Raw genomic sequence first — 15,862 nt, forward strand, 5'->3', positions numbered from 1 at the left:
TTCTGACATGTTGCAGCAGTGTGTAGAAGGGAGATCCCAAGATGTGAGAAAGTTGCAGGAGGGCATAGTCAGAGGGAGTGTACAGTTGGGATAGAGAAAGCACTGTGTGTCAACATGCACGGGTGAGAGAGCGACAGGTTGAGATTGCCAGAGTTTGAGTTGGGCACAAATGTTCCTATACTGAGGCAATGAAGAGACTAGAGGATAGCCCAAGGGTGAGTGATTCGACTGTGAGTCCCCCAGTGAGTCAGCCTGAAAAGAGAGGTCCAAAGAGGATGAGTTTTAGTATTTTATTTATTTAATTAGGTAAGTCGGTTAAGAACAAATTCGTATTTACAATAATGGCCTACACCAGCCAAACCCGGACGACACTGGGACAATTGTGCGCCACCCTATGGGACTCCCAATCACGGCCGTTTGTGATTCAGCCTGAATTTGAACCAGGGTGTCTGTAGTGACGCCTCTAGCCCTGAGATGCAGTGCCTTAGATCGCTGATTTCTTGTATTTATAGCCATGGTGATCAAATGTACTGTGCCGTTGGTGCGAAAATCACAGAAGATATACGTGGTAGTTGCAGCAGCAGGGGAATATTTGGGGGTGAGAGATTTAAGTGCTGATGGTCTATAGGAAGATGGTGTAGGACCTTTTTGGGCGAAAGTAGTGGGTAGTGTATAGGTGCAGGGTTAGATAGTGGTGCAATATAAGACTCTCCCATGCCCCTTTTTCTTGTTGTTTGTGACCAAAATGTGCAATCCGCACTCTGACCTGCGACAAGCAGCAAAACACAACACAGCGTCTATTCTTCCGGAAAGCCACACGAAGAAGATATACGTGACCCGCGAGTCATCTGATCTACGTTAGAGCAAAAGGGGAATTGTGTTGCTGGAAAATCGCCGAAGGATGGAGACTTTATTCAGCGTAGCGTTTATCTTCTGCTCGGCTTTTACGGCAGGTAAAAATTGGAAATCTTATATATGATTATTTAGCTACTGATGTAGATCGTTTTCTGGAAATGATCTCATGGGGATGCTATAACGTTAACGAGTCATTTGCATTAATGAAAACGGTAACGTTAGCTAAGAGGCACTAACCGTTTTAGCTAGCTAACGTTAACGCTAAAGAAATGACTTTAAAGAACACTTCCAATCGTGTTGATATAAATATTGTTGGCAATTTGTGGCAAGCCGTGTCTTTCCCTTATAAATATGTTAACGATTAAATACTGCTTTTTAGTTGGGCTAATTTCCCTAGCTTGCTAGTAAGCTAACTTGACAGCCTGACCGCCTGGCAGCAACAACCACCGAACTGGAACGACAAAACATGAGCTAACATGATGAGCCATTTCCTGCAGTTTTACCCCGTCTGTTGTTGTGCACAACACTATCTAGCAATATGGCTATGGTTCATTGTAAGCTGTCTTACTAACCAGACTCACAGGGGATCGTCTCGGCTAGCCAGCTGTATCACGTGACATACAGCATTCATTAGTCGGATTCTGTTGCTAAACGTTTGGTGTGTTGCAAATCGTTTACTCCAAACGGAAGACGATTTGAACGATAACGAGAGTTTCTATTGGAAAAATTCAGGTCGGTCCCTCCACGTTTCGTTCTACTTGCTTCGGTTTGGTTCCTATAGTTACTATTGCAAAACGTTTGCAACTGACAAAACGTTTTAAATTGGCATCCAACTAATGAATACACACCATATTCTCTTAACTTCCTCAAAAATCCTTCTGCTTTCCCAGTCACGAGACTCCGGCTAACTAACTAGCTCCTGTAGCCTGGCATTCCCATTCATGAAATGGCTGTCTTTCACAGTTTGTAATTAACAGGCAAGTGGGAGCAAATGGCAACACCATACTATCAGAACCCACCTAGATGAACCTCCAAAAGTCATTATGTGGCCCTGGTGTCCCCTCCACCTACACCGTATTGAACTCCAAACAGTAGCTAGCTTTGATAAGTAGGTTGTTTATAGACAATATTATTTGAACCAAACCAATTCCTTCTGTTTTCCCTCAGGCGTTCAGGGGGACAGCCTCACCATATTGCAGGCCCCAGAGTACGTGTCCTTCCAAAAGGGAGACTGGCCAATCTCTGGGGAGAAGATTCCAGATATGGTGGCTCTGACTATGGGGTTCTCTGTCCAGGAGGTACACACACACTTTAGGGTCCAACAATTTGGACCAGGACCTGATGACAATCAGACCTGACCCGATCATTGAAAAAAATACAATGGAGACTCAAACAGACCCTAGAACAATCGGACCGGAAGACAACTTGACCTAACCCATACCCTAACAGTATCGACCACACCCGATTGGACCCCAACATTATGTTTATCAGCCAAGTTGCTCTTCTGCTTAACAAATAGGTCTTTATATTATATTGACCAGGCCTTCTATATGTCAATAAATTAACCGTATTTGCATAAACTAAATGTCCCTTGGGTCCGGGTCAGGTCCTGTTTGATTGTCATCGGGTCTATGTAACTACAGCTGATAGACCAGAGTGGACCTGACCACAGCTCTGCATAGCCTATAGCATAAGTTTGAATTTGGGGGTTGGGTCTCAGGTATATCGGGTCCACTTGCACCAGTGAAGACCCACACAGGCGCATATCCTATGTTTGAACAGGTGCGCAAGCTTCTGGTATTTTACATGATACTCTAACATCTGTGTTTGTAGGATCTCTCCTGGCCTGGCCTCCGGGCAGGTCAGTTGTTCCAGCGTCCCAGGGCCAACGTGCTGGTGGTGGTGAGGGGGGTGGACAGCCTGGCCCTGCCCCAGAATGTGGCCTCCTATCCCTTGGAGAACGTGAGTGAGGCCAGGCTCCCCATCAGAGGTGATGGTTGAGCAGCAGCAATGTTCTAATTTGAATGAGATTCTTCACCAAGGCTCTATTATTAATAACTCTTCCCTTGTTCCCTCTCTCCTCCAGCCGGTACCCTTCAACCTGGACAGTGTGGCTGAGACGGTTCATTCTCTCTTTGCTGAGGACACTCCTGTGGTCCTCCAGCTGGCCCCTAGTGAGGAGGTACTGTATGGACCAGCACATGTGGAAAGGTTTATTTTTTCCAGAGGGTTTGTATGTGCAGGGGGATAGTAATGTTATCAAATAATAATGTATTTGTCACGTGCGCTGAACACAACAGGTGTAGTAGACCTTACTGTGAAATGCTGACTTACAAGCCCTTAACCAACAATGCAGTTGGTTAGGAGCCCGTAAAACGTCAGCCATCCCCTCCGGTGCCATTATTGTGTGTGTGTCTACGTGTGTCTACAGAGGCTGTACATGCTGGGGAAGGCCAACGCGGTGTTTGAGGACCTGCCTGTGACCCTGCAGCAGATCCGTTCTCGTCTCTCCCAGGATGGCTCCGTGCTGGCCTCCCTGCCACTTAACTCCCTCAACCGCAACGCTGAGGTAACATGCATAACTAGTGCTGGTTCTATCTGCGTCCCTCGGTTAAAGTGAATAAGGGTTGGTTGATCTCTGAACTCTGACCTTCTTCCTCTCTTCTTATAGGCTGATCTGCTCTTCCTGTCTGAGGTCCAGGTTCTGCATGACATCACTGCCCTGGTAAGACTGAATATGTTGTTTGTTGGGCACAGGGGAATTGGATAATTTCAACGCTGGTCATCTGTTGTGGCTAACCCCCTCACCCTCATGTAGCTGCAGAGACACCGGCACCTGGCCCAGGACCACTCCCCTGACCTGTACTCCCTGGAGCTGTCTGGCCTGGAGGAGCTGGGCCGTCGCTACGGACAGGACTCCCCACAGTATCGAGATGCCACCGCCATCCTGGCCAACGTCCTACAGAAGGTAAATACAGTGTTTCCCCTAGGATTTTTTTCAGCAGCGGTGGCAGAGTTTGTGGGGGGAGGGGGGGAAGGGCTTCCTGGGGGCATCTATATATCAAATAAAATGTTTAGTGGCAGTGGCACGAGTAGTGTTTCATCGCTATACGTGACCACCTGTTTGTCATCTCTCGCTCTCTTTTGCTCTCTCTCTCCTGTGCTGTAGTTTGGTGAGGATGTGTTTGGTCTCTATGGTGACAGTGCGGTGGTCGAGGTTGTCACGGTGAAGAGCTTTGAGGCACCATTGACCAGGAAGTCCCGCTCCATCCTGGAGTCCAAACAGATTGTATGTTTGTTTATATTAGCTTCATCTGCCCAGATCTTATGTTTTTATGTTTTATGTACATATCGATGGATCAGTGGAGGCTGGTGGGATGAGCTATAGGAGGACAATTTCATTGTAATGGCTGGAATGGAACGGAGTCAATGTGTTTTCTATATTTTTGATATCGTTCTAATTATTCCATTCCAGCCATTACAATGAACTTGTCCTCCTATAGCTCCTCCCAACAGCCTCCTCTGTTGTATATATTTATGTATCAAACCATGAGCATTTTTAGATGTGTCTGAAATTCTATACTTCATAGATGAGATTTGCAACTACTGAAATCCTCTCTCTCTTTCCTCCTTTCTCTCCTCATCACACAGAGTAACCCTGGCAGTCCCTATAACCTGGCCTATAAATATAACTTTAATTATGCAGTGATCTTCAACATCGTGCTATGGCTGATGATCATCCTTGCCTTGGCTGTCATTGTCATCTCATACAATCTGTGGAACATGGACCCAGGATATGACAGCATTATCTACAGGATGACCAATCAGAAGATCAGGTTGGACTGAAGTCTGCCCAGCAACACTCCAGCCCTCCAATTAGCCCTCTCCTATCCTAGTGGAAGTTTATTGTTTTTCTTGTTTTGTGTGAAAAATAAAGATGTGGGGCCTTGGAGTCTTACCCCCTACTCTCTAGGTACTTGTTTAGATCTGAGAGAGTTGGATAGGTATAAGCAATATGGTGAAAATAATTCCACCCAGCTTGGTATATAAGCCATGGTCGAACTAATTATAAACCAAATAGCGTATACCTATCCAAACTCTCAGATATACACAAGGTTATAGGGGTTGATTGTGGACTGAGGAGTAGACATCAGAATAGCAGTTGTTCAGGTGGAGGTAATAGTTTAATCCAATATGTATGAGATGTATGTGAGGTGCAGTTCACTGTAATGTCACTGGTAAATACTGCAAAGGTTGACTATACAGAATTGTAACACTGTAGAGCTGTGTCTGAAGCCTAGTCATGTACCTTCTAGCCCACACTTCACATTTATTTTGAGTGTCCACAGTAGTTGTCCTACTTCCTTGGTGATTGAAAATGTCCAGTTATTTTTTGTAAAAATAAAATACAAATTATTGTAATGCCCTGAAAGACTGAGAATTATATGGTGTGTGTGATGTAAATGATTGTATTTTTTGAGATATAAAACTTAAGTTAAAGTGAAATGTGTATATATTGAAGTTAGAAATGCAAATATCTTGAATAAACTGCTGTATTGGTATGGTGAGGTCTGTAATATTCACTGGCATGTTGCATGAATTTTGCAGTTGTGGACGATATGAAACAAGAAAATATTATGTACAGTATGGGCAATAAATGATTTAAAATCATAAGTTTGTGTACTTCAATCGGCAAATTGAATTCTCATGTTTATTAAACCACTATAGTCTACAGGAACCAGTGATACATTGGCACAAATGACCTGGGACAAATTGTCCCACAGTTAGTTTTAGTAAATGTGTCACACGAGTTTATCATAAACACGTTTTCTAATTCAGAGTGATATGTATGACATGTTTACCATCACCAAAAATACTCCTCAATTCACTTATCCAATACATAAGCAGATCACGAGACTAGGTCAGACGTAACTATTGCGCCATATAGAAGTAGCCAATCAGTGAAGCCGTGTAGCTATCTGCTCCAATAGAGAGACGAGTTCCTGAAACTCCACCTCTAAGGTTATCCGGATACGTAATTGGGTGTGCTTTTGTGTAACTGGTTTGGTAACAGGTTTGGTAACAGCAGATCGACTGTACTACTAAAAGAAATCCCTCTATCTGGCGACAAAAACATCAATTTTCTGAGGAGAAAGAAGAACAGACTCTCGCGCCATGGTCTGACTGCTGATCAAAGGTGCGCGCCGATTTCTTCATTCTAGTTGTTACAAAGTAACATATATGAAGTCATGTTACTCAGGCTATACACATCTATGCCAATGAAATATTGTGAGGTGTCATTTCAATAATGTTTTGCAAATAATTATCTGTCTCATTCTCTCCATCTTTCAGCCAGCATCTGGACGGTGAGGAAGATTCGGGCCCACATTGCTGAGGGAGAGCAAGAGGAGAAGCCCATCTTCACACCATGTGGTGTTATTGGTAAGAACAGTAATGCCATAGATATGCAACAATGCTGATTGTTATCAACTTATCTACAATGCCATGCAAGAACACTTGCGTTACCTAACAATGCCGTAGTACAGGGTGCGTTCGTAAATTGCTTCCAGTGTGTCAGAGTGCACTTTGGGTTGTTCGTAAATTCAGAGCGTTTCATTCTCGGAGCGTTCAGAGCGCTCACTGAACGCGCTGGTCGAGAAGGGTCTGACCGAACGTTAACTGGCTAAAGTTGGCTAGCTTGTCAGCTACTTCCAGACACAAATGACAGAACACCTCACTGACCATTTTACTCACCATGACAGAGCTGTTTAGGCTGTTATGTTATCTAGAGCGTTAGTGACTAGCTGTGCTGCTGGCAACAATGTAATACCTTTTTTTTTGCCGACGTTTGACACTGTTCATATTCAATGGGTGTTCCGTGTTCGTAAATTCATCAGTTATTTTGCGCTCTGGCACACAGACGAGAGTGCTCTACAATCGGAGTAGATGGCTAGAGTGAATTTACGAACGCACCCAAAGATTCACTGTCTAAAAATCGCTCGACCTTTTCCTGGTTGCTAAAATTCTAATTGTTCGCCTAATTTCAGTTTGTGATAAAACAAAAATTATGTATTTTCAGCTGGTGTACAAAACCGAAAGGAAGACGCAAAAACACTTCTTAAGAGTTTTGTACACCAGATGAAAATACATCATTTTTGAACCTTTGTGTTGAAACGCCTGATGTTAATTAACAGTGAGAATCGCAGAATGGTGAACTTAACTAAACGACGGTGAGTTTTGACTGTGTGATATTAGATTGCTTTTTGTGTAAATATTTTCTGTCTGGATTTTAATGATTTGTATGTCAGCTCTTGTTTTATCACAAAGAACTCTTACGAACTCTTCAGATGTGTTTTTGCGTCTTCCTTTCGGTTTTGTACACCAGCTGAAAATACATAATTTTTGTTTTATCACAAACTGAAATTAGGTGAACAATTAGAATTTTAGCAACCAGGAAAAGGTCGAGCGATTTTTAGACAGCGTATCTTTGGGTGCGTTCGTAAATTCACTCTAGCCATCTACTCCGATTGTAGAGCACTCTCTTCTGTACAAATAACGCATGGATTTTTTTAGGCGGCATTATATGTCATATCACAATGAATTAGGAAACGTGTTTATCATAAACTCTGTGTCAGACTGAATGACACATTTAATAAAGATCTACCCCTTCTTATACTTGCTTTCAATTACTATGGTTACATGCACACAATCGGGTTATAGTGGCTAGTCAGATTAATATCATAGTTCGATTAAAGTTTACATGCTTTGCAAAAAATAAAGATTTCCCCAAATTAACCTGTTTACATGGACACGTGAAACCTGGTGGCACCCTGATGAATGCAGAAAGTCGGCAATCAAAATAAACTACTATTCTACCACAGTGACAATGTTATTTTTGGGAAGCATATTTGATTCTAAGTTCGAATCGCCGATTTAAGGTGTTTAGAGTGTAAAGAACCAGGTGTACAGTTGAAGTCGTAAGTTTACATACACCTTGGCCAAATACATTTAAACTCAGTTTTTCACAATTCCTGACATTTAATCCTTTCATCACATTCTCAGTGGGTCAGAAGTTTACATACACTCAATTAGTATTTGATAGCATTGCCTTTAAATTATTTAACTTGGGTCAAACGTTTCGGGTAGCCTTTCCTCAATAAGTTGAGTGAATTTTGGCCCATTCCTCCTGACAGAGCTGATGTAACTGAGTCAGGTTTGTAGGCCTCCTTGCTCGCACAAACTTTTTCAGTTCAGCCCACAAATGTTCTATAGGATTGAGGTCAGGGCTTTGTGATGGCCACTCCAATACCTTGACTGTTGTCCTCAAGCCATTTTGCCACAACTTTGGAAGTATGCTTGGGGTCATTATCCATTTGGAAGACCCATTTGCGACCAAGCTTTAACTTCCAGACTTATGTCTTGAGATGTTGCTTCAATATATCCATATCATTTTCCTGCCTCATGATGCCATCTGTTTTGTGAAGTGCACAAGTCCCTCCTGCAGCAAAGCACCCCCACAACATGATGCTGCCACCCCCGTGCTTTACCGTTGGGATGGTGTTCTTCGGCTTGCAAGCTTCCCCCTTTTTCATCCAAACATAACGATGGTCATTATGACCAAACAGTTCTATTTTTGTTTCATCAGACCAGAGGACATTTCTCCAAAAAGTACAATCTTTGTCCCCATGTGCAGTTGACTTTTTTATGGTAGTTTTGGAGGAGTGGCTTCTTCCTTGCTGAGCGGCCTTTCGGGTTATGTCGACATAGGACTCGTTTTACTGTGGCTACTTTTGTACATGTTTCCTCCAGCATCTTCACAAGGTCCTTTGCTGCTGTTCTGGGATTGATTTGCACTTTTTTTTTTTTTGTTTCATCAGACCAGAGGACATTTCTCCAAAAAGTACAATCTTTGTCCCCATGTGCAGTTGACTTTTTTATGGTAGTTTTGGAGGAGTGGCTTCTTCCTTGCTGAGCGGCCTTTCGGGTTATGTCGACATAGGACTCGTTTTACTGTGGATACTTTTGTACATGTTTCCTCCAGCATCTTCACAAGGTCCTTTGCTGCTGTTCTGGGATTGATTTGCACTTTTCGCACCAAAGTACGTTCATCTCTAGGAGACAGAATGCGTCTCCTTCTTGAGCGGTATGACAGCTGCGTGGTCCCATGGTGTTTATACTTGCATACTATTGTTTGTACAGATGAACGTGGTACCTTCAGGCATTTGGAAATTGGACCAGACTTGTGGAGGTCTACAATTTTTTTTTCTGAGGTCTTGGCTGATTTCTTTTGATATTCCCATGATGTCAAGCAAAGAGGCACTGAGCTTGAAGTTACGCCTTGAAATACATCCACAGGTACACCTCCAATTGACTCAAATGATGACAATTAGCCTATCAGAAGCTTCTAAAGCCATGACATCATTTTCTGGAATTTTCCAAGCTGTTTAAAGTCACAGTCAACTTAGTGTATCTAAACTTCTGACCCACTGGAATTGTGATACAGCGAATTTCAGTGAAATAATCTGTCTGTAAACAATTGTTGGAAAAATTACTTGTCATGCACAAAGTAGATGTCCTAACTGACTTGCCAAAACTATAGTTTGTTAACAAGAAATGTGTTGAGTGGTTGAAACACTTAGGTTGGAGTCATTAACTTGTTTATTTAAACTTCTGACTTCATCTGTATGTCTTCTTTGATTTTAATATTTAGTAACATGGCTATTGCATAATCTGCCTACTGCCATAATCAGTTTAATATTGAATTACTACTGTGTGAATGTCAGATCTATAACTCACATTTATATGTGAATCTGGTCACCCAAAAAGTTGCATATTGCAGCTTTAAGAACGCTGTAATTACCGAACAATGCAACAGAGCTAACTACCTCTGGCATAGATTAGAACAATGCCACAGAGCTAACTACCTCTGGTGTAACAGTATTTTTTTAGACCGTCCCCTCGCCCATACCCGGGCGCGAACCAGGGACTCTCTGCACACATCAACAACAGTCACCCACGAAACATCGTTACCCATCGCTCCACAAAAGCCAAGGGGAACTACTACTTCAAGGTCTCAGAGCAAGTGACGTCACCAATTGAAACACTATTTAGCGCGCACCGCTAACTAAGCTAGCCGTTTCACATCCGTTACACTGGCATAGATTAGAACAATGCCACAGAACTAACTACATCTATGGCATAGATTAGAACAATGGCGCCACTTAACAATACCATTGTTAAGTATACTGGCATTACCGAACAATGCCACCGAGCTAAACTACCTTACAACCATAGAAATAAGAATTAATTGATTTATTTGATAAAGAAGGAAATATACTCTTATAGAAAGTTCTTTAGAAAAATAGACCTTCCCTATACGTTATAAAGAATGTTATTCTATATGCAAAACAATACCTTCAGGACTTACTCAATTAATTAAATGTAATTTGTGTTTTGGAGAAAATGGCAAGATAGGTGCACAACTTCTGTTTCCCCCAGCTGGAAAACAAATGTAATTACTTTTTAACTCCAAGAACAAGATATCTCCTTGAGGGAAATTCTTCTGGAATGCATATGCTACTGAAATTGAATGGAAGAGAGCTTGATTGCTCCCTCACACATTTTGTATATCAAATAAAGTCAAATAAATTAACTTTAAAATCTTGCACAAACATACCCTTGCAGTTGTCCTCTAAATCCATGAATTTAGACATCTGCCTTTTCTGTGATAAAGAAGGGGAAACTATTATACACTTTATGAGCGTGACTCTGAAGTTATTTTGGAGCAGGTTAAATATTTTACATTTTTAAATTGTATTTACACATTTATTGTATTTACAATGAAAGATGTAATACGTTATAATTTTTTTTTGTGCAGGCTTCACACACTTCATCAGTCTCTCATTCACAATTTGACAAGCAATTTCCTGGCTACATCCCCTTTGTGGTTGTAATGCCCCCAAAAACATCCATTCCCAAGGGACTTTGGACCCTTGGGCTGAATATAATAATGATCATTCCCTCCTCCCGGCTGCGTGCTGAAGCACCTCTCACTCACATGACTCTGTCACGTGATCGATCTGGTCTTTCTCACAGGCTACAAGACAGACCCATCGTGAACGCAACTGAGCGCGTCCTTATCCAATTCCGAGGCTCATATTGAAGATATTGGAAGAACTGTCCACATTTGCTTTTCGTCAGCCAACAAGATGAGTAGACCTAACGAACAGCAGAAGCACTATCCTTTGTCAATCTACTATCCCCTGTAGTACAAAAGTTGACCTATTCTGTGCGAGAAATAAATATTCCCAACATAGTCTGGGACAGTTGTGGGACACGATAGATCCCAAATGAATACAACCACTAGCATCAAAAAACCTGTTTTTATGCAATGAGCCTGACGCAACAGATCAGAACATTTAGCTTAAAACGTTTATAAACTATTAGGGTATTTCTTCACATTATAAGCCCAGCAATGCACACGGCAGTTCTTCACGGCAGTAGGATATAAGAGCAAATGTTCCATTAGCAGAAAACACCATTCTCAAATGTGACCACAAATGTGATTATACAGGTAAATGCTTTTATTATAAAGATGCATTTGAAAATTGTTCCCCAAACTTGAAACTCAGGTGCTGGATATTGTATGCCAGTTAGGCTCTACATCCACTGTAAAGTGGATTAATGTGCTTCATTTAAAGTTATTTGGCCACTTTAGTTGTGATAAAAACCTTCTCAAAACATATAGGCCTATGGGCTGGACTACATGAAGTGTGCGACTATGACTACAAAAAGTCACAAAAACAAGGCATGCAATGTTTCTTGCCTTAAGCTGGGCATCATTCACATGTGATTGGCTAATATTGTCACCCATCAAACTATTCTTGGTTTAATCTTGTCTTTACATTTACTAAATAATATATTTGTAAAATGAGTTTTGATTTAGAATGGACCATTATCATGCACCTGTATCGAAATGGGGGCAGAGGGAAAAAACACGTCATCTATGAACTTAAAAAGCGAATGGAGGACGCTTTTCCCACTGTTCATTTTCATTTCATGCCAGACATGTAGTCTAGACTCCTGTTGTAAAGAGAAGCAGTGTGCTTAATATTAGGAAAGTTAAGAAATAAATATAGTAGGCCTAGCCTATAGAAAGCTGATGTGATCCTTCTCTTTTGCGCAATTGCATAGCCTATAATTTTGCGCAACATGAGCTCATGGGCTCTCATGAAGTGTTTGATAAGATTTTTGATTACATTTGCATTGATGTCAGAGTGATTAGAGGGACAATAGAGTGCTGAGAACAAGCAGTTAACAAGTTTGGTGGACTACTAATGACTATCAGCAGCATCAGAGCTTGGAGAAGCCTTACTGTGACTAAACGGTTACGTGGAATTTGACTGGCGTCATGACTCGTGATCACCGGTGTGGCGGAAATACAGTTAACGTAACGGCCCTGGTTATGATTACACAAGCACATGTGTTTATAACCTCCTACTAGGCATGGCCTGCCTTCAGCTGGCCTGCCTTATCAGATACTATTGCCCTTCAGCTGGCCTGCCTTATCAGATACTATTGCCCTTCAGCTGGCCTGCCTTATCAGATACTATTGCCCTTCAGCTGGCCTGCCTTATCAGATACTATTGCCCTTCAGCTGGCCTGCCTTATCAGATACTATTGCCCTTCAGCTGGCCTGCCTTATCAGATACTATTGCCCTTCAGCTGGCCTGCCTTATCAGATACTATTGCCCTTCAGCTGGCCTGCCTTATCAGATACTATTGCCCTTCAGCTGGCCTGCCTTATCAGATACTATTGCCCTGCAGCTGGCCTGCCTTATCATACATGTAACGTAATCAATAAGTTATTATATAGTGACGGGAATAAGTACATTTCAAGTTAAAACACAACATTATGCTGCATAAACAGCTTAATATATCCATATTTGATTTTAATAACCATATTGTGGGCCTGTTAGAACACATAAATCAAAAATTAGAACCGCCAATAACCACTTCCTTGTGTTTTCCCCCACAGTCTGCAGGCTCTTTAACTCGCTGCCTATGTCAGCTCAGTCAGAAATGACCTTTACATCTCTATCACGCAATCTGTAGTTCATCAATCCACATTGAATAGAGCCCTGCGTTTCATTACCCTCTTTACTGCATGTATACATTTTAATAGGGCAATATCGGCCATTGATACATTCCACTGATATGTAGCACAGACCGTTCAACCTCTGTTTCTGTTGAAATCAACGAAACATTTCACCATGACATTGGATTTATGTTCAAAGTTGGGTGAAAAAGACTAAATTCCATTTTTGAAAATCCAATCAGTTTTTCACATTGATTCAACGTCATCACATTTATTATTATTATTATTATTATTATTTAATGAAGTGGAACAATGTTGATTCAACCAGTTTTTGCCCAATGGGCAGGCTGGCACTGGTAATAGGTTCCCTTATCAGAGACTGAGTTATCCCATGGCTTGCAGGCTAAGTCTTCTAATTTCAATTAGCTTATTGCATCTCCACATTTTAAGCACCGGCTGAGAAGGTTAATCTCTAAACCCTGGTTGGACAACATTTCTTAGATCTGTGTAGCAACTTCTATAATAACACTCTAAGGTCACTCCATATGTCTTTAAAATACGTCTAACGTTTACCCTGTGTCAGGCAACTGTTTTGACAATTGGATACTTCTTGAGCTCTTGTTTGATAACCAGCTATGTACGGCTAGGATTTATAAAGCATTATCAGTCACTACGATTAGGCAGGCTAATTGCATCTTTTGGTAACTAAATCAATTTTGGCGCTGGTCTACTAAACCTTGTTTGCCCTTTGCATAACCTTTACATAGAACATGTGTGTGTGCTACTTCTCTTTATTTCCTGTCTCCTCAGGCTTTAAGAAGGAGCAGTTGACATCAGGTTCTGATCCACCGGCGGCCGTAATGACCCCTGAACCTGATGATGGTATCGCCAACGGCGGCCCGGCGTCGTCAGAGACAGCCGTGCAGAAGTGCGGATCCTGAGGTTAAAGGTCACACTGGATAACTGGCTGGGACCAATAACTTATTATTAAGCATGTCTTGAAAAGGATGCATTCACAGAACTGTATGTTGAGACGCAGTCGCCTTGTTCCTCGCTCCCTGACAACTTTGCAGTATTTAGATTTGTTTGTCTTATTTCTTACCTTGTTTGCTCAGAACATTTCTAGTATTGTTACTTACACCCAGAAAAAAACTTTTGTACGTTAATCAGGGAAATTCTACATTCGCATACATTATTCTGATACGTCTTAATTTCTTCTTCAAAAGTTTGGATTATGTATTGTATTACTAGATATAACTGCATTGTTGGAGCTAGAAACATAAGAATTTTGCTGCACCTGCAAATCTGTACGCAACCAATAAACTTTGATCACTTTTTTGTATAGCCCAACATGCTCTTACTTAACTTTGCTGACCTTAATCAAAGCATTCCCATAGAAAATGTCACTACGACCATAATGATGACTAGTTTTGAGACCAAATTATGACAGAAGTCATTCCATTTAATTTACGTTGTGTAGGTTTCTGAACCCAAGAATGCTAATACGATATCGCAATAAAAAGTTGATCATTTACTGATCTATAGAAGATATTCTTTAACAGCCCTCCAACTGAAAATGTTTTATGTTGTCATGCCCTTGTTGTCCCAGCCTCTGTCCAGTGTGCCCATACTCAGTGGACCAAATACTAAGCTGAGATACTTGCTGTAATTCCAACTTTCAGTCACTAAGTCAGTGTGAAGATTGTGTGAAGTTATGACATTTTCATTAACACTGATCTCAGGTTAATATTGGGTCCAGTGAGCTCTGTTTAACCTCTGACACCAGATGACCCTTTATGGCTGCAGCGTGTGACGACCTGCTCACCAACCCCTCCACCCAGGGACTGAGCTGTTCTGATGCCCCTGCTGCAGCTTCCCTAATAAAAACTTAAACTATCTGGTCGACTTGTCTTTTATTGTGTTGTAGGCATATAAGTTCCCAGAATATCCATTGAGCTATTAGGTACTATACTCACTAACGAACATTAAAAATGATCAAGAAGTGCTATGAATCATAAACATTTCTTACATAACTTCAACATGAAATTACAGCCTGGTTACAATTGGTATGGTTATACACAGTGTACAAAACATTAAGGACACATGCTTTTTCCATGACAGGCTGACTAGGTGAAGCTATGATCCCTTATTGACGTCACTTGTTAAATCCACTTCAATCAGTGTAGATGAAAGGGAGGAGGCAGGTTAAAGAAGGATCTTAAGCCTTGAAACAATTGAGGCATGGATTGTGTATGTGCCATTCAGAGGGTGAATGGGCAAGACAAAAGATTGAAGTGCCTTTGAACAGGATATGGTAGTAGGGGCCAGGCACACCGGTTTGTGTCAAGAACTGCAATGCTGCTGGGTTTTTCACACTCAACCGTTTCCCAATTTTATCAAGAACAGTAAACCAGCCAACTTGACACAACTGTGGGAAGCATTGGAGTCAATATGGACCAGAATCCCTGTGGAAGGCTTTCCACACCTTGTAGAGTCCATGCCCCGACGAATTGAGGCTGTTCTGAGGGCAAACGAGGGGAGGAGAACTCAATATTCGGATGGTATCAGTAAAGATGTGCGCTGAGAGTCAGCAAGCAAGTTCAGGGAGTGAGTGTTTTAATAAATAAATAAATGCAAACATAAAACAAAGCAGGAACAGCACACAAACTCAACACTTGAACAGAAACAATAACGCCTGGGGAAGGAACCAAAGGGAGTGACATATATAGGGAAGTTAATCAGGGAGGTGATGGAGTCCTGGTGAGTCTGACGATGCGTAGGCGCGCGTAATGATGGTGACAGGTGTGCGCCATAACGAGCAGCCTGGTGACCTAGAGGCCGGAGAGGGAGCACACGTGACAGTATCTTTAATATTTTGTATTCTCAGTGTATAAGACAGGTTACTTTAAG

At 41.7% G+C, this 15,862-nt stretch overlaps 1 protein-coding gene and 1 long non-coding RNA gene across 2 annotated transcripts; both read left to right on the forward strand.

Moving 5' to 3' along the window:
• Positions 1-419: 419 nt before the first annotated feature.
• LOC110520506 (renin receptor) lies at positions 420-5,526 on the forward strand. Its single transcript, XM_021597879.3, has 9 exons — positions 420-953; positions 2,023-2,153; positions 2,689-2,817; positions 2,942-3,037; positions 3,287-3,424; positions 3,527-3,580; positions 3,674-3,823; positions 4,025-4,144; positions 4,507-5,526. The coding sequence occupies exons 1-9, from the start codon at positions 902-904 to the stop codon at positions 4,699-4,701; spliced, it is 1,065 nt and encodes a 354-aa protein (XP_021453554.1). The 5' UTR covers positions 420-901; the 3' UTR covers positions 4,702-5,526.
• A 404-nt stretch (positions 5,527-5,930) lies between these two features.
• LOC118964320 (uncharacterized) lies at positions 5,931-14,855 on the forward strand. The gene is made up of 3 exons (XR_005051367.2): positions 5,931-6,052; positions 6,208-6,297; positions 13,763-14,855. It is a non-coding gene; the product is annotated as an uncharacterized LOC118964320 (long non-coding RNA).
• Positions 14,856-15,862: the final 1,007 nt, after the last annotated feature.

This window comes from Oncorhynchus mykiss, chromosome 3, assembly GCF_057628025.1.
Source record: "Oncorhynchus mykiss isolate SJ-2025 chromosome 3, ASM5762802v1, whole genome shotgun sequence".
NCBI lineage: Eukaryota > Metazoa > Chordata > Actinopteri > Salmoniformes > Salmonidae > Oncorhynchus > Oncorhynchus mykiss.

What these genes read in the sequence shown, in the direction of transcription:
- LOC110520506 (XM_021597879.3), top strand. Translation starts at nt 902, where the DNA reads ATGGAGACTTTATTCAGCGTAGCGTTTATCTTCTGCTCGGCTTTTACG. An exon ending in TGGCCAACGTCCTACAGAAG is followed by an intron (nt 3,824 to 4,024) that starts GTAAATACAGTG and finishes CCTGTGCTGTAG; the next exon opens with TTTGGTGAGGATGTGTTTGG. An exon ending in TCCTGGAGTCCAAACAGATT is followed by an intron (nt 4,145 to 4,506) that starts GTATGTTTGTTT and finishes CTCATCACACAG; the next exon opens with AGTAACCCTGGCAGTCCCTA.